General features: G+C 39.4%; 1 protein-coding gene across 9 annotated transcripts in view; it reads right to left on the bottom strand.

Annotated features, from left to right (window-relative positions):
• Positions 1-27,449, bottom strand: part of tbc1d22a (TBC1 domain family, member 22a) — a 453,849-nt gene that overhangs the window by 335,239 nt on the left and 91,161 nt on the right. For 6 of the 9 annotated variants that reach the window (XM_041202627.1, XM_041202628.1, XM_041202622.1 and 3 more), the window contains exons 6-9: positions 25,454-25,582; positions 24,029-24,091; positions 20,963-21,028; positions 4,787-4,901 (exon numbers count right to left, since the gene is read on the bottom strand). In XM_041202627.1, the coding sequence (XP_041058561.1) occupies positions 4,787-4,901; positions 20,963-21,028; positions 24,029-24,091; positions 25,454-25,582 (373 nt within the window). The remainder of the gene's footprint in view (positions 1-4,786; positions 4,902-20,962; positions 21,029-24,028; positions 24,092-25,453; positions 25,583-27,449) is intronic. The other 3 variants (XM_041202623.1, XM_041202624.1, XM_041202625.1) reach the window with 3 other exon arrangements.

Here is a 27,449-nt window from a genome sequence, read left to right as displayed (position 1 = left end):
GAATAATCGGATGACAGTTTGTGCATGAATAGCATACCATGATTTAATGACAGAACCACATAAAACATCAAGGTTTTTTTCTCCATCAACCACCTATAGCATTAGGCGCAAACATGATCCTTGAATGCTTGTTGAGGCGTACATCCAAAGGTTGTGGTATGACTGCAATTTAGGTTTTTTTTTGAAGCTGCATCTTGATCTCATTGGTTATATGGGGGCTGAACATGTCCCACACAAATTAGCTGCGCTCTTTATGTAGGCCTATTTCACACATTATCAATCTGCAACTTCACACCATTCCCATCCATCCAATCGTTGCCATGGACATACCCAAAGTTCCTGCAGCTAACTTGATTTTCAGCATGGTTTTATGGTTTCAGCAGGCTTTAATTTTGTTCTGTCGGCCATGCAGACTAATACCAGAGTGTACTTTGTATTCTCATGTCCTGTGGCTTTCACTAGAACTGTTTTCAAACCTTTCCAACTCCACAGTTCAGTCGCTGGGCATAGGCGTTTCATCCATGCTGCCAAAGTGGCTTAATGGGTACTTGTGCTTTTGCCACTGTCTGACAATGAATTGCTGAAAACTGGTAATTTTGGCATCGAGATCTTTTGGTCTCTGAGCAATCTTGGGTCTACCACAACACAAGATGTTTTTGTTCCATAAAGCTGCTACACCAACTAGCTGTTGTTCCAAAATCTTTACGGAACACAGGGTTTGATTTGGCACACTTAAGTACGTATATGTGTATTTCATTTCTGGGGTGGGGGGCGGGGGGGAGAATGACACAATCATTCCGGCTGATCCCTGTTCTCATGGTGCACTTGGTCTTAGGCATCTTCTTCAGGGCGGATTCCTCCTCCTCCAATTTTTAAACTAATACCAGAATCCTTTGCTGCAGCACAGTTATTAAACAAGTTAGCAAATGTTATGATATTTAGCTTAACACCAGCTTCATACTTCATAATTTTGCAAGGGGGCCCATTTCTGTTCGTTGGTTGCCATGCACTGTGTAGGTGTCCCTTAAACTCATGTGCATCACCTTAGCAATAGGGCCCACATCGTTTGCTTGATTCTAACCACCAATTTATAAGGTGAGCAAAACACATATTTCTGAGGTGAAAATTTGAGGCCAATTCTAAATGCGAATATGGCATTTCTTAGCAGAAAAGAGTTTACTGAAACAACGAGTATATGATTTTTGGTACCAAGCAAATGATGTCATCTTATACGTTGGTCAATACACTTATACTTGCATACCACGATCTAAGACAACAGGAAACATATTGAATCACAGCTCACTTTCCCAAGAACTGCTACGTGATCTGAAGCAATAGATCAGCCGTGTCTCCTGAAGGACAGTGAAGACTGAAAATGCAAATTCATACAATTCCTACACAATTTGTTCATTATTAACATTAACAACATCCAAGTGAGTAAGTGTGGTTGAGGGAAAAAATGTGTTGCTCATTTGGAAATAAAAGGAAAGCAGAAGCTTCAGGTCACATTTGGAGAAGGAATGAGAGAAGGAGGCAAGGTCAAGCAATATATCAGCTGTAATCTCGCAAATTTGGGCAAGTTGGAGGAAAGATGTGGGCAATTGTGAGAAAGGGTGACTGAGCGTTGCTCTGTTTGGAGAATGGATGGGGGAACAATTTTATCACATTTGGGGAAGCAAGTAAGGTACTAATAAAATTAAGCCACATGATTCATGAAAGAACATCCCTCAAAAATGTTATTTCAATTTTGGTGAGGACCCAAACTAGCTCTTTCTCTGCAATTCAACGACTTGAATTTATTTAATTTCTTTACTTTAGAAAACATCCCAAGCTCCTTCACAAATGGCAGCAGGGAATTAACACAGAGCCAGGGAGAGATCACGAACTAGAATGAAAAACGCAGCTGCAGAGATAGGTTTGAATATTTTTCTTCCGAAGAAGTATACACAAGTGGAAAGGCCAAGTCCTCTCAAGACAGCTCCACAAAGTAGGAGGAATATGACTCAAGATCGACACCCAATGGTGGTATGAAGGAGGATGCACTGAAGGCCAGAATCAGAAAGACAGAGCATTTGACAGCAGTTATGGGCCTGGAGGACCATGAAAGACTCAGATGGGGTGGTAATTTGAGGGATTTATGACAACCAAACAGAATCTGGTAACAGAAATATTTCTTCTTTAACCAGGTAAAGTAAAAGTTAACGATTTTTTTCATATCTCTATTTCCTTCTTCCTAGATTTCAGTTTTCCATAATTCTTCTACTTTTGATCTCCCAAGCAATATTCCACTTAACCCTTTCCAGTTCAATTTTCATTCCCCCTTCTGAAGCCCGGCAAGCATTGTGATCATTCTGTCCACGTGATATAATAATTATTTAATATCCAATGATCATATAGTCTCTAGATATTATGCACTATACTTTCATCACTCATGTTAGATCCAAAATCATATCTGGCCATATTGCACATTTGTCAAACTAAGCAAGCGATCCTCACAACATTTTTTTAATTTACAATTTATGAACAGCCACTTTAAAAACACAGTGAGCCTTAAAAATTCTAACACTAAACTTTCACCTACACATTTGTAAACATTGAGTAAAGCTTTGATTGTGAACCTTTTTTCACTGATCTCAAATAATGATGCAACCATTAAAAAAGCCAAGATAAAGCATCAGTAGTGAACTCTAACTAAAAGAAAGAAACGCAAGACAACCACCTGATGAGCAAAGGAAGGGGCCACCATTCCACAGGTGGGTTAAATGCAACTAAAAATAGATATAGATTTAGATGTATGACAGTAGAACAAAATAATTCTTTTAGAATAAGAAAACTAACCATTTTAAAATAAGTTGAGAATGCATGAATTGCTCTGTTAATGTAACAGTCTTGACGCTTCAAAATAATTTTCTGAATGCAAAATGCATTGGGTTATTTTTGGAAGAAATGATTTGCAATATAAATGCAACTCTCTCTTTCAAGTCTTTGACATACCACACTAATTTGATGCAATTACAATGGACAATATGGTGACTGGTTGAAGCAGATCACTCCTGATTCAACAGCACTGCATCTAAACATTAGAGCAATACTTCTTTTTAAATCAGTATAGTACAGTAAAACTCTGCCAGCCTGGAACATCTGTTGGGGAAAAAAATAGCCTGATGCCATTCAAGTGGTCTGTGGACTGCAATGCAACAGATGGTGCACAGATATTTTGAAATTTTTTCTCTGTCTTCCTCACTATCATTTGATTTCCATTTTGATGGTCAAAAGAAGGGACCACTCCAGTTTATTTCCATCATCAAAATCTTCAATAGCATGTGAAAATCCTTGCAAAATGCCCTTTTTTGTGCGTTGGATGAATATGTGCATATTTACAGTTTGCCTGCTCACCAAAGCTGCAAGCTGGTAGGATAACAGAGCACAAGCATACCTCTGCTAAAGGGAGGCATAGTATTGCACAGCTGAGCGCTACCAATATATTATTTTTGAACTTTAAATTCTTCCCTTAAAAAGGAAGACCATGATTCCTGCTGATCTTGTGTATTTCTATTCCATGCAGAAATACCATGCTTCTGGTTTAAAATACCTACAATTGCACACAAACTGAAAATGGCAATGAGTACATGTTTCAAACTAGTGACAGAAATGGGTCAAACAATGCAAGGTTGGAGCAATCCCTCCAAATGGAACTTATACCTAAATAGTCTTTCCATTGAGTTACTTGGCTAAATACTTCAAGTTCACTTTATTTTTAATGAAGTTCACTTTATTCTAAACAGCATACCATCACAAGTTCAACGAACTCCACTTTTACATACTCTTGTACTTAACAGCACGTGCACAACCCAAATAAAAATTAGTTACATCCCCTTTCAAATATTAATCATTTTGAGCTGATTGGTCTCGTTCTGTGCTGTAAAACGTGCATAATTTAGGCTTTAAGCTGAACAAACCATAATGTGCAAGAAAGAACTGAGTAATTGCCTTGTGTACCCTGGAAATTACAGAACCCTAAGTTAAAATCAGTTATACTTAGGGAACACCCAAACTACTACAGGCATGAATTAGTACTTAGAACTGGTAAGTATTACTTTCTACAACTTTAGATAGAAACACCCTTTCCCATTTTAAAAATCCATTTTTACATGAAATTTAAGTGGTCTGACATTTTTAATTATATTTCAACAAGTAAAATACGACTTGATAGAATCAATTAATACAGACTCATTAGGAACATTTCCACACATAAATGAAAGTTGAAGTGAGAAATGTAGAAGTCCTCCAGAGTCAGGCCCTTCCCCACTGAATAGATGATTAGCCAGAAGCTATCATTAGTTGCAAAGCAATTTAAGGCCTCCCACGATGTCAAAAATGAAAGGAAACTAGGGAGAAGCAGCATCATCCTTTAAATCAGTAAATGAGAAATCCTCTTTCAAGGTACTCAAGGGCGCCTTGTCCTTTTCTGTTAATTCCAATAATGCAAAACATTGATGTCTCGATAAAGAGGGCAGAGGGAGCTTTAAAAGAAATTGATCATATACGAGAGACCTCAATTTTAATCAATGTTTCAAATTACTTGAGAGGATACTATTAGAATATGCAAATAAATAAGGTTACATTATTTAACTACATAAAGATGACCTTCTGAAATTATTATGGACAAAGATTTTTTTGCCTAACAAACTCAAAGGATCAGAGATACATTGCCTGCTGCATTGCTACAATAATCCAAAACCTTGAAAAACAGAATAAGGTGGCACAATCAGTTCTTGAGACTTACCAATGTATTCAAAAACGAAGACTACAAAGAAAGGTGTAACAAGGTCATTTATCCCTTGAACATATCCACTGGCTGGGTGCCTTATCGCCCATATGAAAAGAATGCGTTCAAAGATCTGGAAAATAATTTTAAGAAACTAGAATGAAGGAAATCTTTTCAGGTGTAGCAGGGATATTATTCAATTTTTGAAAATGAATGGCAACAAAAATTGTATTTCAAAGATGATGTGCACATTGTATCACTGTACCAGAACAATAACATTTTTAAAACCAATTCCATTTTGTCGTCAGCTCAAAAGCACTTGCTTCTGGGGAAGCTCATCATTTTGCATAAATAAATCAGGCCAAACCAAAATCAGTGTTGGGTTTGATGCTATGTTTTATAAATTGCTTGCTATATCAAGGATTCTTAACAACTAAATAATAATAATAAAAACAAAAAAACCGCGGATGCTGGAAATCCAAAACAAAAACAGAATTACCTGGAAAAACTCAGCAGGTCTGGCAGCATCGGCGGAGAAGAAAAGAGTTGACGTTTCGAGTCCTCATGACCCTTCGACAGAACTTGCGTTCGAGTCCAAGAAAGAGTTGAAATATAAGCTGGTTAGCTGGGAAGCTTATGCTGCCCAGACAGCAACTTCCATATTTGTGTGTTTAACTGCACATCTGAGGTCAGCACAAATTGCTGTTTGATTTCCACAGAATTAACAGTAAGCACTGTTAGCCTCAGTATTATGTGTGCAGCGAAATCCAGCCCATTACATACTTGCAATCCTCTGACCACTAGGCGGGACTCAGGTGCAACTGAAGAAAGAATTTGCATTTATATGCCTCTTTTCAAGGTCTCAGGATGTTCCAAAGCACTTTATAGCCAATAAATTACTTCTGAAGTGTAGTCACTATGGTTATGTAGTTTTGTATGGTAGTTTTATATTGCAGGTTACATTTTATTATATATTTTTTCCTGATCTTTAGGGCCTGCATTTGCATTGACAATAAAGATAAGACCATCTGTGCTCACTGTTATTATGGAGTATATCAGACATAAACCTTGAGTCCAGGCAGATACAACTGGACAAGCAGATTAGGAAGTTGCTGAATTCATTACCCTACTCCTCCAAAGTCTGTGCTATAAACTGTTTGATAGATTCAGCATTGAAATCAATGCAAGGGTGTGAAACTGCTGTTCTTACCCATTAAACATGGCAGAAAAATAAGGGTGATTGCATTCAGGTGCAAGTGAATTTGTAATTTGTAAGTCATAATTACTGACAAACAAACCCCTCAGGCACTAGAAATTTAGGTTTTTCCAGTTTGAAATAGGTCTTCAGAATTTAATCAGTGATGCAAAAATAATTAACTTTGTTGTTATTTTTTCTTAGATTCTCATTTCTCTCAAAAACACCTTTCTTTGCCTCTCTATTTGGCTTTCTTAAAACATTTTACCATGAAGTAAATCTAGTTTATACAACCTGGTTGAGAATCTGGGTCTCTTCATGAGGATGCTTGCACTACACATCTCCTGTGGAGGGCGCATGCTAGTTCAGATGCCCAACATTTCCAAGTTGATGCATAAAAGCCCACAAAAGGTGGGAAGCTCTCAGTGGTGAGCAACAAATGTTGTTCCTTCACCACTGACTATTACATGCAGGCCAATATGTTATTAAAATTTACCTGAAAATGTGGCCCAGATTTGGAAAAAAATAATGGTGTGCAAATTGACCAGCAACTTATGATAAAGAGTAACCTCACAAATAGCAAATTATCACAAGTTGTTGGCCAATTTGTGCTGCTCTGTTAGTCCTTTAAAACATCATTGTGTGCAGAACATTTTTAAGCTTAAGGGTGCAGTAACAACTGCTACACCTAGAAGGACAAGGGCAGCAGATGCATGGGAACTCCAACACCTGGAAGCTCCCCTGCACACCACGTGCCATCCTGACTTAGAAAAATGTCACCATTCCTTCACTGTTCCTGGGTCAGAATCCTGGAATTCCCTCCCTAACAGCACCGTGGGTGTACCTACACAACATGGAGTGCAACGGTTCAAGAAGGCAGCTCACCACCATCTTCTCGAAGACAATTAGGAATGGGCAATAAAAGTGCTGGCCTAGCCAGCTGCACCCACATCCCATGAATGAATAAAGAAAAAGGTCTAGTGGGGCCAACCATCAGATGCCTCACTCCAGCAAATTCTGGGCCAATGCATTTTCTTCTCCTGTTATCCAACTCTATTTCCAACTGCATTTTTTTAACCCAGTAATTGCCTGCCACATGACCTAATTCATAGGCCTCCCAATCCACTGACTTGTCCTGTGGCCACAGCAGCAACTTCTGACTGATCGAGACTAATTTGGCAGCTTTTTTTGTGACACTAGATCCTCCTCCCCGGCAGAATTATAGGGTGGCTATTTTTTTTCTTCTAATTGGAAGCCCCATTCAATTAAGTACCTTAGAGTAAGTCAGAGTGGTGGATGGCAAAGAGAGTTTGGCGAGGGATAGTGGATCGGAGTAGAAAGATACATGGTGGTGTGAAAGCTGCTAATGTAAAACATGTACACACAGGCAGACAAATACATAGACGTACACAAATACAGGTGCACACACACAAATACAACACCCACTTACAGTAACTACGTTCACGCTGATTTGTTTGCCAGCTATACGTATTGGACGATTTTAGTCACATTCAATGAATTCAGTCACATTCAAAATTTTTGCCTGCCCCAAACCATTAAGCCTTACAAGGTCCCACTGTACCTGCAAATTCATGCCTCTCTTTCAAGGCATGCTTGATTCTTCAATAAATCCCTTTTCACTTGGAGGGGCACATGGGTAAAGTCATTATGCCTTAAAGGTGCAAACCACACACTCCAGTTTATTACTGGAGCTAGTGCTGAGTAGTGCAAGCTGAAACCCATCACCAGTTATAGGTGATGGAGGGAAGGAGGTGGCAAGAACTTTGGATTTAGTGGCAGCAAAATGGGTGCCACCTTGGAAACTTGATCAAATTACAGCACATCGTCACCTACACCATTTCTCCATTTGAACAGAAGGCATTTGTGAATTATTTCTCAAGAGGCATTCCCAATGCATGGAGACAATTTAAGGGTCAATTGTTCCGGATTATTTCCCTATTTGTGGCGTCGTACTTTACATGGGGCAACCATGAACATGAATTGTCACCGAGGAAGAACCTGGCTGATTTTGTCAACGACAAATGAATGGTGGTATATGGAGGGGATAATTTCTAACGATGTACCAAGGGCATTCCTGACCAATGTTCATTTTCGCTGGAAAAATCTGTTCCAAAATAAAGTATTTATAGTATATAAAAAAAAGATACAAACTACTCACTGAACCCCTATTTACCAAATAGCTATAACGCTCAAAACCATGTGAACCGCAACTTTGTAATTGGCAATAGTGGCAACAGAAAATTATTTGTGCTCTTTGCTTGATTTAAATCTTTGCCCAATTGAAACATTACCTGTTTAAGTCGTGGGAACTGTTTTTTTAAATATTTTCATGGGATGTGGGCATCACCAGCAAGTGCACCATTTATTCCCATCCCTAACTGCCCTAGAGATGGGGATGTACCACCTTCTTGAACTGCTGCGTGGTGTTTAATTGGTGGTATAGGTACATTGACAGTATTGTGAGGGAGCTCCAGGATTTTGACCCAGTGACAATGAAAGAATGGTGACATATTTCCAAGTAAGTATGGCGTGCGACTATCAGGGAAATTTGATGGTGCTCCAATGCAACTGCTGTCTTATCCTTCTAGGTAGTTAATAGTGTTGACCTCTTGACTTTTCAGATTCTGATAGGGCTGTTGTGTATTTCTAACACTTGCTGCTTTAAGATTTTAGTTGGGTTCCCGTCATTCTTAAACAAACGCAGAGCTCACACGGTGAACAAATTGCTACTGCAGATTTATATTTTCATGAATAAATTAAAAAGATAAATTATGCTCCAACCAGAAACGTTTCGTATTAATCTCATTATTTCACTCACACAGATTTATTGTTTCAAACATTGGTTATTTATCTTATGCCACCTGGGAAACTCAGAATGCAGATGTTTAAGGTTCAATCTGAAACTTTACAAACTACTTAACTCTTTCCATACCAAGGGTTTGGAATTTTGACAGCCTTAAAAAAAAATGGCAATGATATCATGGCCCTACGTGATAAGCCAAGGGTAGCTTTTATCCATTGCATCATTAAAATTAGCTGTTGGAATTGGTGGTGTGCATTTGACTTTGGCCTTTCAACTTTCAGACTTATAATTCAAGCATGGCTTGAACTGCTCCTCTTGGTGGCTGCAACTTTCTAACTTGACTTCTGATCCAATTACCACTACAAAAAAGTAAAATGGATGGGCCGATCGCCAGCGACCTAGACACTTTCAGCACAATCAACTCTGCAAAATCTTACAAACATCTGGGGACTTGCACTAAAATTAGGAAAGCTGTCCAAAGTAGAGTTAAGCAAATGCCTAAATTAATCAGACTCAGAATCATATCTATAGGCAATGTCCCGCACTGCTCCTGGGTATGCCCTGTCCAACCAGCAGGATAGACCTACCAAATGTGGCAGCACAGTGGCATACAGACAGGATGGGCTGGCTCTAGGTATGCTCAACATTGACTCCATACACTTCATGTGCTTTGGTAACAGGTCAAACGTGGGAAAGGAAACATCCTGCTGATTATCACTGATGACCAAACTTCAGCTGTTGAATCAATGCTCCTCCATGCTGGACAAGACCTGGGAGAAGCATTGAGGGTAGCAAGGACACAGACTATATATACTCTGGTTCAAGGCTTTTAATGTTTATCACCAAAAGTGGCTCAGCAGCACCACTCTGACTAAACTGATCACATCCAGAAGGACAAATCAGGCAGACTGGGCCTACAGCAGGTGGTGAGAACACTAAAAAATTCGCATGAGCTTATTCTCACCAATTCACCTGTCACAGATACATCGATCTATGACAATATTAGGAGTGACAACCGCACAATTCTTGTGCATATTCAGGCTGAAGACACCATCAATCATCTTGTGTGGCACTTCCTCCCTGTTAAATGGGACAGATTCAAAACAGATCTAGCAGCTCAAAACTTAGCACCCATAAGACATTGTGGGCCACCAGCAGTAGACCTGTACTCCAGCACAGTGTGCAATCTCACGGCCCAACACATCCTTCACTCTACCGTTAACATCAAGCCAAGGGACCAATCCTGGTTCAATCAGTTTAGGCGAGCATGCCAGGGACAGCACAACATTTACCTATAAAGGAGATGCCAATCTAGAGGAGCAACAACACAGGGTTGACCCCACAACCAACAGGTCAGATCAAAGTTCTGCAGTCCCTCAACATTCATTTGCAAATGATGGACAATTCAACAAATAATTGAAGGAGGAAGCTTCATGTGCATCCCTATCCTCAAAGATGGGTGAGGCTTGCACGAAAGTGCAAAAGACAAGGCTGCCAACAAGGAGGAAGACAGAAACAGACTTCATGAGGAAACAGACAGATGGTGAAATCCAAAGAAGTGAGCAGTAATTCATTTTGATAGGAAGAATGAGGAAAGGCAATATAAACTATATGGTACAATTTTAAAGGAGGTGCAAGACCAGAGACTGGTTGGGTTGGGGGTGGAGGTGCCTACACAACCCTTTGCAGGTGGTAGGATATTGATAAGGCTGTTGAAAAGGTATATGGATTGTTGTTTTATAAATAGAGCACAAAAGCGAGCAAGTTGTGCTAAACCTTTATGAAAACACTGATGGTTCAACTCAGCTGAGTATTGTCGCACTGCATTTTAGGATCAATATCAAGTCCTTAGCCAGGGTGTAGAGATTATTTACTGAAATGGAGCTCCTTAAAGCAAAGAACATTAAGGAAAGATTTGATGGAGGTGTTCAAAATCATGAAGGATAAATAAGGGGCTTTTGTTTCCACTGAGAAAAGAATAGATAACAGACTTAAGGTAATTGGCCAAAGAGCCAAAGGCGCCAAGGGGAAAAATATTATGCAACCAATTGTGATCTGACACTGCCAGAAAGGGTGGTGAAAGCTGATTAAATAACTTTGAAATGGAATTGGATAAATACTTGAAATAGAAGATTTTGTAGGGAAGTGGAGAACGAGCAGTGGAGTAGGACTAATGAAGTGCTCTTTTGAAGGGGTGGCACAAGCATGATAGGCCAAATGGTAATTTCCGTACTATATCATTCTATGATTCTAGCCCTAACTCAATAACAAATCGCAACTTTGGAACAAGGCTGCCAGAGAGCTGCCGTGGGAATTGCAGTTGGGTTGCTTTAGTGAGATCGGCAGGCAGGCATTTAAGAATTTCACAGGTAATGTTATATCTGCCTTTGATTTACTTGATACCAGCATTCGATGTTGAAATGACAAATGTCATATCCCCTGTGCTCAATATTCCTTGTCCTGATGAGCTCAAAACTAATTTTGTGGTGGCAGGGGCTGGGGGGAAGAGGAGGAAATACTTTTTCCCAAATAAAAAAAATAAAGCAAATTAAGTTTTGAATAATACATCTGTAAAATATTAATCAGGGTTAATAGTTGGACTGCTGAAGTTGTTGCTGGCCTTCTTCAATGATGCTTCAAAGAAATTTTACATCGAAATTTCACTTGACAAGCCAACAACAAGAAATACAAAATTAAGAAATAGTGGAAAACTTCAATTTTTTTCCATCCTCAAGAGGTCATAGATCATGGTGCTGCTTCTGCTTAACAGGGGTCACATTTTTCAAGTTTCAATTATTTTGGATCGCCAATTTGTTCTAATTTGAATCTTCAAAAAGATCGTTGATGTTATCACTTTAATCAATCAAGATTGATCCAAACAATATGGTGGGTCCATTGCTTTTAATCAGCATTTAAGATGGGATATAACACACTAGTTGTACTGTATAGCAAAGGCAGACAACTGGCAGTAGCGAATACCAGTCCAGATCGGTCAGGATAGCTGGCATATGCAAATAGCCCACTCTTTCTTCCACTTCTCTTCTCAATGCCTCAAATCTTCTCGACTTCTTGAAGCACTCGGGAGTGTTGAACCTGAATCTTCCTCAAGAGTTCTTGGCCAATACCTAACTTAACAGAGATTCCCCCAAAGCCTCTTATTTCACATGATGAAAGCAAAGTACGTGAATGCCGGAAATCTGAAATAAAAATAGCAAATGCTGGACAACCTCAGAGCTCTGGAGAGTCATACGGACCTGAAACGTTAATTCTGTTTCTCTTTCCATAGATCCTGTCAGACCTGCCGAGTTTTTCCAGGATTATTGGCCAGGCCCTTTAACCCTATAAAGATTTACTTTACTAAGAAATATCCTATAACCTGTTGAGTTCTTTGTTTCAACCTTGGTGTGAAAACCTCACGCACCACCCCCCCCTCCCCACCACCACCTTTTATTGTCATCCATCTGTCATAAAACTTCTTGAGCCTTCACACATACCTTCAGTCCTTAATCACTCTTATCTCCTTCCCTTTCACACCCCACACTGTTCCCTTTAACCAGCTCCATAACTCCCTCAAATAATATTCTCAGTGACTTCAATGTTCATACTGGCCTGTTAATGAATTGTCTACAATAGCTGACCAGTCTCTGTTCTAATTCCTCATCAAACCTTTGCACCATAGTGCTCTTCACTAAACTAGCTTCTATTCTACTTTTATAAACCAATGAACTGATTTATTTCAGCAAGATCCTAATGCATAGTTAAATGAAAAGCCCAGCGTTTTGTCGAGTGGCTGTTTAAGTATTTGCCTGTTGCTCTCCCACGATTGCTGAGGCCTTGTTAGACTTTTAAGCTAGGTACAACTGTCATCATCTAACTGTAATTACTGATTACTGAAGCTAAACATTAAGCAGTTTTCAGCAAAATGAGTTTTACAGCATAAGCATATTTCCAATTTCTAATAGCCTGAAGGACTGTGTAGGCAATTTCTCCTTAAACGTCATAACCAAAATTGAGCTCACAAAACATTAGGCTAACAAAATACTAACATGCAGAGATATGTGGATAATATCAGGATAAAAGCAGGTTATGAAGTCATCCTCTCCAATATTTCACTTCAACCTAAGTCAACAGAAGTTATGAAAACATCCATTCTCATTATATTCCAATAGTTCTATCTCACACAGGAAACATGGGGTAGTTGCTGGGAATCTTCAAACGGAGGAGGGGGAGGGTGATGCAGTAGTCAATTAATTGACAGCCCTACTGGTCAATCAACAGGTAGAGCGAGCTAAGGCAGGGTCAGAAATCAAATTTTGGCTTCCTGTCTAGCTAACAAAAAAGGAACAAAATCTGGGAGGTTGATATGGCAGTTTTGGGCAAAGTACTTGTTTTTGATAAGGAGCCCTAATGTCATCAGGAGGTCCCAAATTGCCTCACAGCTCGTGAATTCATTTTTGAAGTTTTGTTATGTTGTCAAACATGGAGTCCAATTTGTTAGCAAGTTCAAGCATACAGCAATGAGATGAACAATCAGATTTGGTGCTTTTGATTGGAGGATACATATTGGCACAAGGATAAAGATCAGTTTGCACACTGGAAGAGCCTCCTTGCTCTTCATCAGATTGAGACCAAAGCATTTTTTTTAAACACCCAAACAAACTTTATTTAACACTGTGCCAACTAGTTCCAGAGAATTGTCTAATCAGAAGAATATATTCACTCTGCAGGGATAGTGTGTTTTATTGTGTTCCTTGTATTACAGAATTATATCGAAATCAAAATAATTAATTTGAAACCATATAAATGTTACTCTGTTCATCTTTGTCAAGGAAATAATTAATGATTTCAGTCAATAATTTTTAGCTGGAGGAAACTATGCCTCATCCAAAACTGAATGTCAGACAATCATTCTGACAATACAGTTATAAAAGAAGGGCAGGAGAGAGCTGGATGTCATTAGAATACATATGCAAACTGATCCCATGCCTATGAATCATATCAGCAAAGGAAAGCACCTACAATAGCAACAACAACACCTGTCTACCTACAGTGTTTTCCAAGGCATCTTTGTCAAAAAAAATCCTAAACTGCTTCAGAGGTCGAATCAGGGAAAATGACATGTTGAATCAAACAAAGTATTATTTGTTGACGTTTCGAGTCCTTGAAGGGTCATGAGGACTCGAAACGTCAACTCTTTTCTTCTCCGCCGATGCTGCCAGATCTGCTGAGTTTTTCCAGGTAATTCTGTTTTTGTTTTGGATTTCCAGCATCCGCAGTTTTTTTGTTTATATCAAAGTATTATTTGTGATCACCAAAAACCTGATTCACCAGTTAGATTTTAAATAAAAATGGAAGAGTCAAGGAGGGAATTCCAGAGTAAATGGTCCAAATCACCAAAGGATGGGGATGCAGAGATCAAAGTCACGTGGAAAGAGAATTCTAGTAGTGGTGGGGGGAGGGGGTGTGGGGGTTGTAGAGTTGGGTGAAATTACAGATATACTGGGGTGACAAGGACACAAAGGATGAGAACTCTAAACCATCAAACAGAGTGGCCAAGCCTGGTTGAATGAAGAGTGGAAGAGTATGTGCTTCAGCATGATGACTCTCGCTCCTTTGCACAGAGATTTGCGCTTGAAAGGACTGAACCGCCTCTCCGCATAATACAAAGCCTCATCGGTTTCCCCCATCAATGCTCTCCAGCTGATGATCAACAACCTCAGAGCTTCTGCACATGTCAATAGCTTTCCTGAGAGTAAGGTTCTGTCAGCTGGACATCTTAGGGCAGTCACACACAGACCAATATTTTTCTGCTCTTCATGAGCTCAGGTGTTGTAGCATGCATAAATAAAATCATTACAGGGTTCAAGAAGGGTTTTCCAAGGCCTCCAAAATTTCACAAGACTGGCTTTTCTGTTCCTCAGTGAGGTCTAGGGTGCAATACAGCATGTAGCACTCTTTCCCCAATACTGATAAAAGAGTTGCTATGGCAACTTTATAGTTTTGCCATTGAGACTGGAAGAATTTGCAATTTATTTTCAAATTTGTCTTCGTCTCCATAGCAGCTGGTACCAAAATAGTCAAAGCCATTCTGACTTAACCAAGTGACTAATTTCTTATACAAAGTTGCAGATTGAAGTTTTAATTATTCTCTGTTTCTTACAGCTTTCAAAACCCACTCAAATTCAGCTGCACACTCCTGCCACCATGTTCCAAATGGTGGATGAAAGGGCTTTTGCTCTGAGCTTTTTATACACCAATGATGACATCATAGGTCATATGACTACGGCAAGCCACAGAGCACAAAGGGGCTTCTCCAAGCAGGGTTTGCGAGGATTCCGTGAGTCAATCCCTTCTAACTGTATTCCATTGTGCCACCAACTCTCAAAACGGAGGACTCTGGGACATTTAGGTACAATCCATGAATGACTGTCAGACTCTTATTTAACTCGGCTTTGGTATAAATTCTCATTTGTGGGAAGGACTCAGCCAGGTCAACTCGGTTGGATGCGCTTTTTTTGCTTCAGAGTCCAAGATCAAAGCCAAATGGTCTGCCCAGTTTTAGCGTTTTCATATAATGGAGTGCCTAACTGGGCCATTTCAGTGAGCAGTTAAGGTTGCTGCTTGTTGGAGTTACATCTAGATGTTCCAATCCCAGACCAGACACCCAAATTTGGTTATAATAGTTAAGGACCAGGAACTTTTTGTTTAACATCATAGGTAACTGGGATTGCAAACTTTATCAAAGGGAATAAAACCATAAGATTGCACAATTTTAAATGAACTTGGGAAATGTTATTATGTGGTTCAATGAAGAGTACATGAGGGCATGCCAGGAGCAGCACCAGGCATACCTAAAAATGAGATATCAAGCTAGTGAAGCTACAACACAGGTTTACTTGCGTGCCAAACAGCAAAAGCAGCAAGTGATAGACAGAGCTAAGTGATTCCACAACTGACAGGTCAGATCTAAGCTCTGCAGTCCTGCCACATCCAGTCATGAATGATAGTGGACAATTAAACAACTCGATGGAGGAAGAGCACAAATATCCCCATCATCAGTGATGGGGGAGTCCAGCACATCATTGCAAAAGATAAAGCTGAACCATTCACAAGAAACTTCAGCCAGAAGTGCCGAATGAATGATCCATCTCAGCATCTTCGATGGCAATCGGCAGCCAATTCAATTCACTCCACGTGATATCAAGAAAAGGCTGAAGGCACTGGATACAGCAACGGCTATGTGCCCTAACAATATTCCAGAAATAGTACCGAAGGCGTGCTCCAGAACTTGCCGCACCCCTAGCCAAGCTGTTCCAGTCTAGCAGCTATGTCCTTTAGGACTCAGCCAGCTCGGTCAGTAGTGGCGCTACCGAGCAACTCTTGGTGATGGACATTGAAGTCCCCCAGCAAGAGTATATTCTGCGCCCTTGCCACCCTCAGTGCTTCCAACAAGTGATGTTCAACGTGGAGGAGCACTGATTCATCAGGTGGGGGAGGGCAGTAGGTGGTAATCAGCAGGAGATTTCCTTGCCCATGTTTGACCTGATGCCATGAGGCTTCATGGGGTCCAAAGTCGATGTTGAGGACTTCCAGGGCAACTCCCTTCCAACTGTATATCACTGTGGCTCCACCTCTGCTGGGCCTAACCTGCCAGTGAGACAAGACATCCAGCGATGGTGATGGTGGTGTCTGGGACATTATCTGTACGGTATGATTCCCTGAGGATGAGTATGTCAGGCTGTTGCTTGACTAGTCTGTGAGGCAGCTCTCCCAATTTTGGCACTAGGCCCCTAGTAAAGAGGACTTTGCAGGTTGACGGCTAAGATTGCTGCTGTCGTTTCCAGTGCCTCGGTCAATGCCAGGTGGTCCGTCCGGTTTCATTCCTTTTTTGTGATTTTGTAGTGGTTTGTTACAATTGAGTGGCTTGCTAGGCCATTTCAGAGTCAACCACATTGCTGTGGGTCTGGAGTCACATGTAGGCCAGACCAGGTAGGGGCAACAGATTTCCTTCCCTAAAGGACATTAGTGAACCAGATAGGTTCTTACAACAATCAACAACAGTTTCATGGTCATCATCTGACTTTTAATTCCAGATTTTTATTAAATTCAAATTCCACCATCTGCCATGGTGGAATTCAAATCCAGGTCATTGGTCATTCTCCAATCCTCTGGGACTTTTGCAGAATCTAAGGATTCTTGGAAGATTGCTACCAGTGCATCCACTATCTCTGTAGCTACTTCCTTTATTTAATATCGGATAAGAGTGTCAGTTATCCTTCCCTCAACAACATTAGTGGACTGATTAGGGTTTTTAGTTAAAGGGTGAAAACTCAACTGGATAGGTTCAGAGTTGAGAGAAAGTTGGGCATGGATTGTCAGACAACATTTCAAAGGATTTGAGAGAGGAACAGGAGGTGTGAGATAGGGTGCTGATTTGCAAGGATTGTGGGGTTGAGGGTGGGTTTTTTATTAAGCGAGGGAGTAGTTTTGAAAAGCAGCGTGTCAGTGCCCAAGACAAGGGAACAACTGTTAATCGTTATTAGCCAGAAAGCAAGTTAGTGGTCAGCAGTGATTTGTTATTCATAGCAGTCCTTGATCTTACTGAAAGTCGTTTTGTGCAATTAGAAAGTCAGCCTGTGCATAGTAATAGGAAATATAAATTGCACTGATTGAGTGTGAAGTGAAGACAATCCCTCAATGCATCGATATGCATTAAATTTAGTGGCATCATATTACTGCACAGAGGGAAAAACGTTGCAAAGGAACTTCCAATATTGGGGGCTGAAATAAATTGTACGTCATGTTATGTTTATAAGATGCTATCATTCAAAAGAATCAAGTTATGCTCAATGATAGAGGTATAGAGAAAGTGCAATGGGTTATTGTAGAAAATCCTGATCCTGAGAATCTGGCACCAAAGAAATGATGGGACGAATGGTCTCATTTTGTGATCTAATTTTATAAATTTTTGAGACTGTTCTGATTTATTCAACCATTTGATTTGATTTTTCGAAGTAGATTCCAAGGTAGCTTCTGTGGAACATGCTCCACCACCAGCCCTCCACAGTGGAATCATATTCCACAATCATCCGATCATTCAAAACATTATTTCCATCCATCAGCCAACACCACCCACCACCCACATACCCCCCAAATGAGAGACAGTGCAATATCCATTTCTGATTCACAATTACAGGCCATAAGATGTTTTCAATCACCCCTTCCAAAACCTTGGTACAACAGTGGATCAGGGCTTCAAGCTCACCCAAATGTGCAAAAGTTTTGAAAACAACCAACTGCCTGACTACTATGCTCTGCAGGATCTCAGGCAGGACCTGGCAGCTAATGTTAGATGGGAAGCAACCTGGAGCCCAACTAACTCCTCCACTGAGGCAACTAGTTGGAGTAACATGCACAGAACTATCTGCTACTGATCTCAGAAAAGGAGGAATTATTAGGAGGGATGACAAAGTTTGTTCCCTAGTCCTAGATTCCCAGCCAGCTGAAATAGTTTCTATTTACCCTAGCTGTTCCCCTCAATACCTTGAAATGGTTGATCAAAATCACTCATTAACCTTCTAAATTCTAGGGAATACATTTTGAGAATTTTTTTCTTGTACTTGAAACCCCTGAAAGCCAGGTATCATTCTGATAAACTTAAATTGGCCTCCCTCCAAGGCCAAAATAACCTTCATGAGAGGTGGTAGCCAGGACTGATTGCAGTACTCCAGATGTGGTCCAACCAGGGTTTTCTTTATTTGCAGCATAACTTGTATTCTAGCCCTCCACACGAAGGTCAGCATTCTACAAGTCTTTTTAAATATTTTCCATACCAGTTCATGATATTCTAATGATACATGCACATGGACCCTACGTCTCTTTGGATTTCCAGAGTTTCTAGCTTTTCATAATTTTGGAACTTCTCTGATCTAATATTTTAGCCCTGAAGTGGATGGCCTCATATTTAAATACACTTAAATCCATTTGTCACTTATGTCCATTCGCTTAATCAATAAATATCTCTTTGAAACTTCATGCTTCAACCTACACTGCTTACAATCTTTGTCATTGGCAAGATATGTGCTTTCTATTCCACCTTCTACGTCATTAATAAATAACCATGTCAATAACTTGGTTTCAATTTTAGCTACCAGTGTCTTCCGGAAGTGCATATAAATAACTATGCATATACATTGCCCTGTCCAGTACTTTAGTTACTTTTTGAAAAAATTCAAATCAGATTCATCAAGCATGACTGACATTTTACCAATGCATGCCGGCTTTCCCTGATCAGCTGAAAATTTTCAAGTTATTCAGGCAAGTTATTGAAGTTATTACAGACTCTAGTAATTTCCCAACAGACAGATATTAGCCTGATGGGTCTATAATTCATTGGCTTCCTTCTCTCACCTTTCTTAAATAGCAGAGATGGACAAAGGAGGACAAGCACTGTAGAGGTGTCAGATAATCCACCGATGATTAAGTTTGCAAAAATTGAACAAATCACAGTAGCTGGCATATGGGACATTGGTATGGCCATTACAATGCTGTAGCACTAATTGGAGAGATTCAGAGGCCATACTGTGGCAAAGGTGGGCATGAATTTGGGAAGAAATATTTTCCATGACTTAAGAAACAGGAGGTTTGACATGGCTGAGAAAAGAAGTTCTTGGTTATCTTTCCTCTCCAGGACAATCCTAGAGTTGTAGGTAGACTTGGCAGAGGAGAATGATGCCAATGGAGGCCCACCTGCACATTCACATCCAAGTCACACACCACCGACTTGGAAATCTATTGTCATTTCTTCGTCGTCACTGCATCAAAATCCTCAAGCACCTCACCTAACCTCTATGAGTGCATAGCACCATACTGATTGCAGCGGTTTAAGGTGGCAGCTCACCACTACTTTCTCAATGGTAATTAAGGAATGGGCAATTAATGATGGCCTCGCCAGAAACAAACTCATTCCATGCATGAATAAAAAATAAATAGCACTTCAAGTAGTTCAACCAAATTTGACAGATGGTTAAAATCAGTCATGCACCAGATATCCAATGGGCACAGGTTTGTGAGCATGAGAAAAGATGGGGTCATATCCATGGGGCCAACCAAGATAGAAGAGAATAAATCTTTTTCTGCAGACAAGGGTATCAAAGGTGAATCAAGGCTGCGGTTGAGAAAAACTAACTGTTGTTTGCATATCATGAGAAACAGAGGGCCAAGCATTAAGCAGTTGGAAGTTTCAACAGTTCAAAGTTAAATGATTTATCCTTTTCAAATGCAGTACTTTTAAATGGTGCAAACACAAGCCAATGTCTTCTAAGTACACCAAATGAACTTCATACAAAGATGCACAGTTACTTCAATTTGGAATCTTTCCTTGGTCTCATTAAAGTATCAAGAGACAAGTTCCCTCAATCCTTAACTTTGTTCGGTGCAGAAAGACAATTAATTAGAACCTTTGCTCAGGTTACCTCAGAAATGTTACTGGAATACAGATGTATTTCCAAGTAAAATCATTCCAATTAGCCTTTGCCACTGTGAAAAGGCAGATTGAAATAATGTCTAGATACAGCACCACAGAGAGAACATCTTCAACAGAACATCTTCGCAACTGTCTCACTGCACATTTTTTTCACGTGATCATTGGTCGCCAACAGTAAAAATTAAAGGAAAACAAATGAGAAAATAAACATAAAACCAGGTGCTGGTTTATTTTTAACTTCAAAACTGCTTAGTGTCAAAATCAAATTAGTCCAATGATGCAAGCCAAAAACATGAACTTGAACTCCTAGTTTAGTTCAACTAGTTCAAGTGCTAGTTAAAGACAATGATGCATTAAAACTCCTCCAACTTTATAACAGAACATTCATTTAAGTTAAAGTTCCTAATATGCTGAAATTGTTATGTGCAGCAGGCAGCTTGATAGACCAGCAGTGCATGAAAAAGTGCAAAATCTATTTGATTCTTCAACTTAGGTGAAACTGTACATGGCAGGTTAACACAATTCAGCTTTCCCCATGTAACTCAGTACAAAGAATAATTGTCAAATAATCATGCAGGTGTCAACTTCTTACCATCTAGCTAAAACTTAATGAATGATATATTGAAATCAGTGTTTATTCTAGTTACACCATTCAAGCACCACTGGCCAATCATTTATTAGTTCTCTCACCTTTTGCACAGAAGCTTGTTGAAAGAGAGGAATAAGAGGATTAGTTCTTGGAATATCAATATGAATCTGTGAATAAACAAAGAAAACAGTAGCAGAGGACAAGTTATTACTTGTGGTGCAGCCAGTCAAGACGATTGCTAGCACTTAGCTGGGATTCAAAGCCAAGGTTTCTCAGCTGCAAGGTACAGTGCCATTTGTTTAGGAATACTCAGTCTTGAGGAGTCACAATTTAAGGTTAATTACTCCTTGAGTACATTAAGCAATAGAACCAAGTTTACAACTATGAATCCTAGCTTTGGTCATGCTTGCTGCGTTTGCAGAACTGGGCGAATCAAGAATATCAATACTTAAAAGGTATTTCAGTTTTACTATCATTTTCATATTTTGGTTTTTACAGAAACCTCAGAGATGAAACAATTTCAATTTTTATATTTATATATGCACGGCTCCAAAGTTTAAAGCAGTCTATGACTCCATACAAGTTTTTTTGGCAAATTGACCATGAATTTTATCTCATGAGTTTATAGTATAATCAGCAAATGTCATGGTGATTTAGGCATATATTAAGTGCATAGGTCACACAATTTCAAAAAATTGAAGAATAAGTTACTGCACTAGGCCAATGAATGATAGTGATATACGTACATTATAATTAAGTTGTTGGGCTAGAAAATAGGAGCAGTCTCATTCTGCCTCGAATTCACAGCATCTATACCAGAAATGGGATTTTTTGATTTTTGTTTGGAAATAGTTTGTTTCCTTTACTCCAGGTGAATGCACCATTACAACATAGGTTTTCCACATCACTTTGATTGGAGGGAAAATTGCAAATAGGTGGCTGCATAAGTGTGAAATAGTTGTTTTGGTCATTTTTATGTGCAATCATTTTTCAGTATTTGTTCGCTTAGCAAGACTCAGATTGCAAACCGAATACTGAAGATTAGAACCTCTAACTTCACACTGACATCACCACTGAACTTAAAATCTAGCATCATTCAACTGCCAAGAGAGTCAGTTTGTACAGAAGTGTGTGTACGTGTGTGCACGCATGCGTGTGTGTGTATGGGAAGTTAAGTGATAAACTTTAGTAGAAGGAAACACTGGAGATCAATTATTGGAATTGAAGGTAAAAGCAATGATTAGAAGCTATGCTTGCAAACTTACCTTATAATTAAACACTAGTCAAATTTTAATTTGCTGTCACTCATTCACTTGTCATAAGTCAACTGCATTAAAAGCAGAGTTCTGTTGCTGAAGTGGTATTTTTGCTCCTGAGCACCAAAAGGACAACAAAGCTGAAGATAGCTACTTTGCATCAAAGGTTGGTTGCAGAAGATGCAAAACTGTCTTTTCCCCGAAAAGACTCCTCTGGTAGTACAAGGGATCACCTTACAATTTCAACAGTTTGTGAAGACCCAACCACCCTGGAGGAAAATTGTTAGCAGTTGTAGCTGGTAAGCTGCATAATTCCATATAAGTAAAATTCTGCTTTCTCCAGCCATATGGGCACAATGTAACCACAGCTTCCTACTTGCTTTACTACAGAATGCAGTCAATACTTTATTGAATGATTGCAGTTTAAAACAGGGAGGGAGCTGGTTGTGATCTTTATCTCACTTCCTAGTATTATTTAATAGTCAATACAAGGAAATCTTCACAGGCAAACATGGCCTGGAATAGCATTGTAGCTAAGCATCAAACTGAGATCATAAACAGGAACACATGTAAAATACTGAAAACAGCTGAAACATAAAAAGAGGTTTGTCTGAACCTTAGCTTGTGCCCTTGATTCAACGGGAATGTCCATCATCAACAGAAATTAGTGAAGTCCCACCTTTCGTGAATTCTTTGGTCCTGTATTCGCTTACCCTTCGCTAAAGCCATTATACACCGCATCGCACATTGCACGAGTAATGTTCACAACCATATTTTCTTTCCCCTCTCTACCTTTTCCCAGAGGAGATGGCAACCATAACAGAGCAGAGACTTTGGCACAACAGGGAGATGATGTCGAAGTCTCTGGAAGCGGATTCCTTCCATCAGTCCTGGCCATTGACATTTAATTTTTCTTTTTTTAAAGCATTTCCGACAGGGATATGAAGCGGTGCCTGGAACAGCTGTAGCTGAAGTGCAGCCCCAACAGAGAGATTAACATGGAAATGTCTGAATCTCTCAGTCCAGAGTTGCAATAATGCTCTGTTCAATTCTGAAATGTTCATTGGTTTTGTCGGCCAATTTTGAAGTGATTCATTTTTCTCTTAAGTGAGGATTGTATGTCTTGTATTGGTCAGAGGCTCCTCCCGCATCCCCGCATCCCACCGCCCTACCCCTGTCTGTTGTGTATAGGTACCACAATTTGCTGTACAGTAACTGCACAAACCAGTGCTGCCTTCACTTTGCTGGAACCTATCGAATGGAGTCCCATTAAAAAGCATGTTCATTGTTTGCGATTTCGCCATTTGCGATGTTTCGTGGGAACATAACCACCACAAACAGCGGGACCTCACTGTATCAAGTTACAAGCATCTCCAGCAATCCAAAATTATCAAGGACTGATGCAGTGGAACAGGACATTGCAACTTCGACGAAGTGGAAAATGCTGATGCATATTTGCAATTTCCAGTACCAATGACATTATTCCTAACTGGCAATTAGGTTAGTGTTGGCAGAAGCAGAGATGTAGTTCTTGTGCCTGTCGTCTCACTTACAGCTCAATCTATTCGGACACAAATGGTTGTCAGAGAGAAAAAGTTAACTTGCATATCAAATCAAGTGTGAATATTCAGTCATGCACTAATTTTGTGGATGACTCTGAAATCACATTTCATCATTAATTCACATGACAAATTGGTGTAAATGTTGCAATCATAATGCATCACAAACAATATTGAATGAAGCAATTTTAAGCAAATACATTGTAAGGATTTTAAGCATAACAGTTGGTTAAATGGTAAACCCAGCTTTGCAAAAATCAATCCATATAGCCATTCACTGGAGTTTTCGTTATGGAGCTGATGGATGAGACAGGGAAAAGATATTATTTTACTTCATTCCCAAAGCTCTTACCTCTCTTACTTTTGGTTGCAGTATTAAACTCTCAGGAGTCATACGAGGAATATCTATGGCAATCTGATGGTTTAGAAAAACAGTGGAGTTTCAGGAAAAAGTTGTCAAACATTTTTTCCATTTTCTGACCCTAAAAACTATAACAAACCAATGCTTTTAAACAGTAGCTTATCGTCTAAGTCTTTCCTCCTTTAAATGAAACAAATATTTATATTTCTGTAATTTTTGGCAGACATTTGCCACAGGAAGACAGATGTGTGAAATGGCATTATTTCCAATTGTGGCAATGCAATAAATTCTGGGCAAGTGTTTTTTTTCCTCAATATAATGCAGCCTTTCAAAATAATAGTTATCTTCCTATTCATAATATTTCTCAAGATAAAGGAAATGGAGTACAGTTTGCCTTCAGTTAAAATGAAGTGTTAAACCTAGTACAAAGAATTAAGTCCTTCTTCGTTAGTAATTATGGAGTCCCATTTTAAATGTAAAATTCTGAGCAAGAGCATTCTGACTGAGAGATGACAGCCTTCTGAATATGTTTGTAGGTCTACTGAATCGCTCGTGATTTGGTAGTTCAAAGCAATTTAAATGTTTACTTTAATAGGGTTATAGCAATCGTATGATGCTCCCCATAATCACAGACGTTATATCCATCTTCATGTTTGCCAGGCATAATGATGCTGTACCAAGTATTTGATTCCAAAAACTTCAGCCACACTCTACAAGATCTGGAGCTCAAGTGATACAGGAAAAGTTGCTGGAGGGCATTCCTCCATGTTTGGTTTAATGTCCTTGCCACAGAGTTATGAATCGACATACATCCAAAAGCTCTTAGAATCAATACCAAGAGAAAATAAAACTGCAGCTTTCAAAGTTGGGAATGGGGCTTCACATGATCTGAAAATAGAGCTCAGGTTGATGCAGACTGTTCACAATCGTAGCATTTGATTTGACCTTGAGCATCAGACTCTATTTCTTTTAATCACAAACACTGTCTGCTATACCTCTGTTGCATGATCGCTACTTGAGTTCATCTGCTGCTGAAACCCTCATCTATGCTTCTGTTACACCAAAATCAACTATTCTAATACTCTGCTAGCTGGCTTCCCATTTTCTACGCTCCACAAGCTTGAGTTCATCCAAAACTCAGCTGCCTGTATCCTGACACACATCAAGTCCTGTTCACCCATCATCGCCGGGCTCACTGACGTATACTGGCTCCCAGTCCACCGATGCTACCTATGATGAAGGCATTGCATAATTTCAAGCTGTTGATGAGTTAACACATTCATCTGCAACTGCAAAACTTTTAAATCCAGAAGAATTACAATGAGAATTGTGGAGACTTGAATTTAACACAAGATGTTTATTTCAATCTGAAAAGATGCAACAAAACTGTTATATTAATAATTTCAGTTCAAATACCTGTCTGTAAGTGTCTTGGTGGTGCTCATCATTTCTAGAATCATAGTATTGATCAATCAAAGCAAAATACTCTGCTCGCTTCCGCTGTAGTGTGCTTTCTCTTCTTTCTGCATTGGCAGGCAAATAACCCTGAAAACAAAACATTTAAAATTAAACTGATATTAGCAAGGAAAGAGTGTATTAGGGGAAGATGTTGGCTCAAATTGCTTGTTCTTTGGAACTTATACAGCACTGGAGATGTTGAACACCAATTAGGGATGGACAATAAATTCTGGCCTTGTCAGCGACACTCACATCCTATGAAAGAAAGTTTAAACACCATACAATCAATCTTCACTCCTTTCAGTTCTTAATCTGAGTCATAACAACATAACCGTTCAAGAATAAAGACAATGGAGTTATGGCAAAGACTAAGCTCCATCTGTAACAACAAAAAAAAATGCCTTTTCTAAATGAAACCAAAGGCAACACTGGGCTGCCTCACATCAAATAAAAACCAAATTAACTAATAAAGAATGTAGCCATAAGACAAATGAAACATATCAGCTTAAAAAATAAGTTACTAGTGCCCACTGTACACTCCAGACCCTACGATGCCAACCATTTGTGGAATGGGTCAAACTGCTGATGGACATTCCATGCCCTTTTCTCAGGGCCATCCGGATATGAAAAAGCTGCCGAAGCAGGAGGCGAGAGCAGCGTAACCTTGGGTCAATTCCAGCATGGGCCTGTAGATGGCTACTTTGGTCAGGCCCAGAAGCAGAGCCCGAGGAAGCTCCTCAAACTTGCCCTCCCCTCTATGCACTTTTAGCCAAAGATCCGGAGCCTGGAACTGAAGTCAACGGTCTGTCACCTCGATTCAAACATGATCTCATCAATGAAAATAAAAATATCTTTCTTAAGTGAAGGTATTTGACGTGATTTTTAACAGCAATAGTATCTCTGTATTGAGATCTCTTAGATTGACTTAAGATTGTCAATCACAAACTGTTTGAGTCTTATTATGTACTTTATTAATTGTTTTACTAAGAACGAACCACATGGCTCATGTTGATAAAACTGTTTTGATTATACTTGCAAGATACGAGATATTTTTGAAACAAATCAGTAAGTGAACTTCAATAATATCAGAAAACTATGGCCAAGAGAAGATCATAAAACCCTTGTGCTAGCAATTAATTCAAATAGATCCATTTAGGTTCTGTGAAGTTCCTCCACATTTCTCGCAAAGGTAAATCATGAGAATATCTACAAATGTCTATCACTTCTCCTGCATTTTATTATTGAACCAACTGTACCTTGCAGAATGAAATTTCTAATATCCTCGTAGCTCATTAGCTATCACACACACCACTCTAATCCACAAACTCCATGTTAATCAAATATTAAGCCAATTTTGCCGAAACATTAAAACTTGAAAAGGTCTATTTAAAAAATACCTTTTCTCCCCATGCCATCCCCCTACCTATTCTTCAAAGCAAGTTTCTTCACATCCTTCACAAAATTTAACAATAATAACCACTTCTCACCTTCTATGGTTTCATGCTTGGTCCTTCTACATAAAAACTGACTTCCTTGATCTCACTATCTCCTCTAATTTCAAATGGAATGCTTAAATATTTTCCATTGTTAAAACCGCCTTCAAGGCCTTGTTTTCTTGCATGCAAACTATTTTGTTTCTGCTTTGTAAGCACATTCACCTCTGCAAAATTGTTACTTCTGTATAACACCCTTATCTCACCTAGTTTTAAATACTGCTACCATATATAGGTCTAATAACCCGCTTGCATTCCTGGAAAGACACAAGAAAAAGCCTCTTATCTCAACAGATCTCTCTTTCACCTTTAGCTTTTCTACTTTTCACTCAAACACAATTTTTATATCTTTCCCTACTCCATCAAAACTACAATCAATACTTCTCTGAACTGTCCTTTTGTTCCTATTAAACTAGAGTTATCTTCTCCAAATTTTCTTCTCCCAAGTCCCACTGTTCTGA

The sequence above is a fragment of the Carcharodon carcharias genome, chromosome 13 (genome assembly GCF_017639515.1).
Source record: "Carcharodon carcharias isolate sCarCar2 chromosome 13, sCarCar2.pri, whole genome shotgun sequence".
Taxonomy (NCBI): domain Eukaryota; kingdom Metazoa; phylum Chordata; class Chondrichthyes; order Lamniformes; family Lamnidae; genus Carcharodon; species Carcharodon carcharias.
This window is presented reverse-complemented; position numbering and strand designations above follow the sequence as displayed.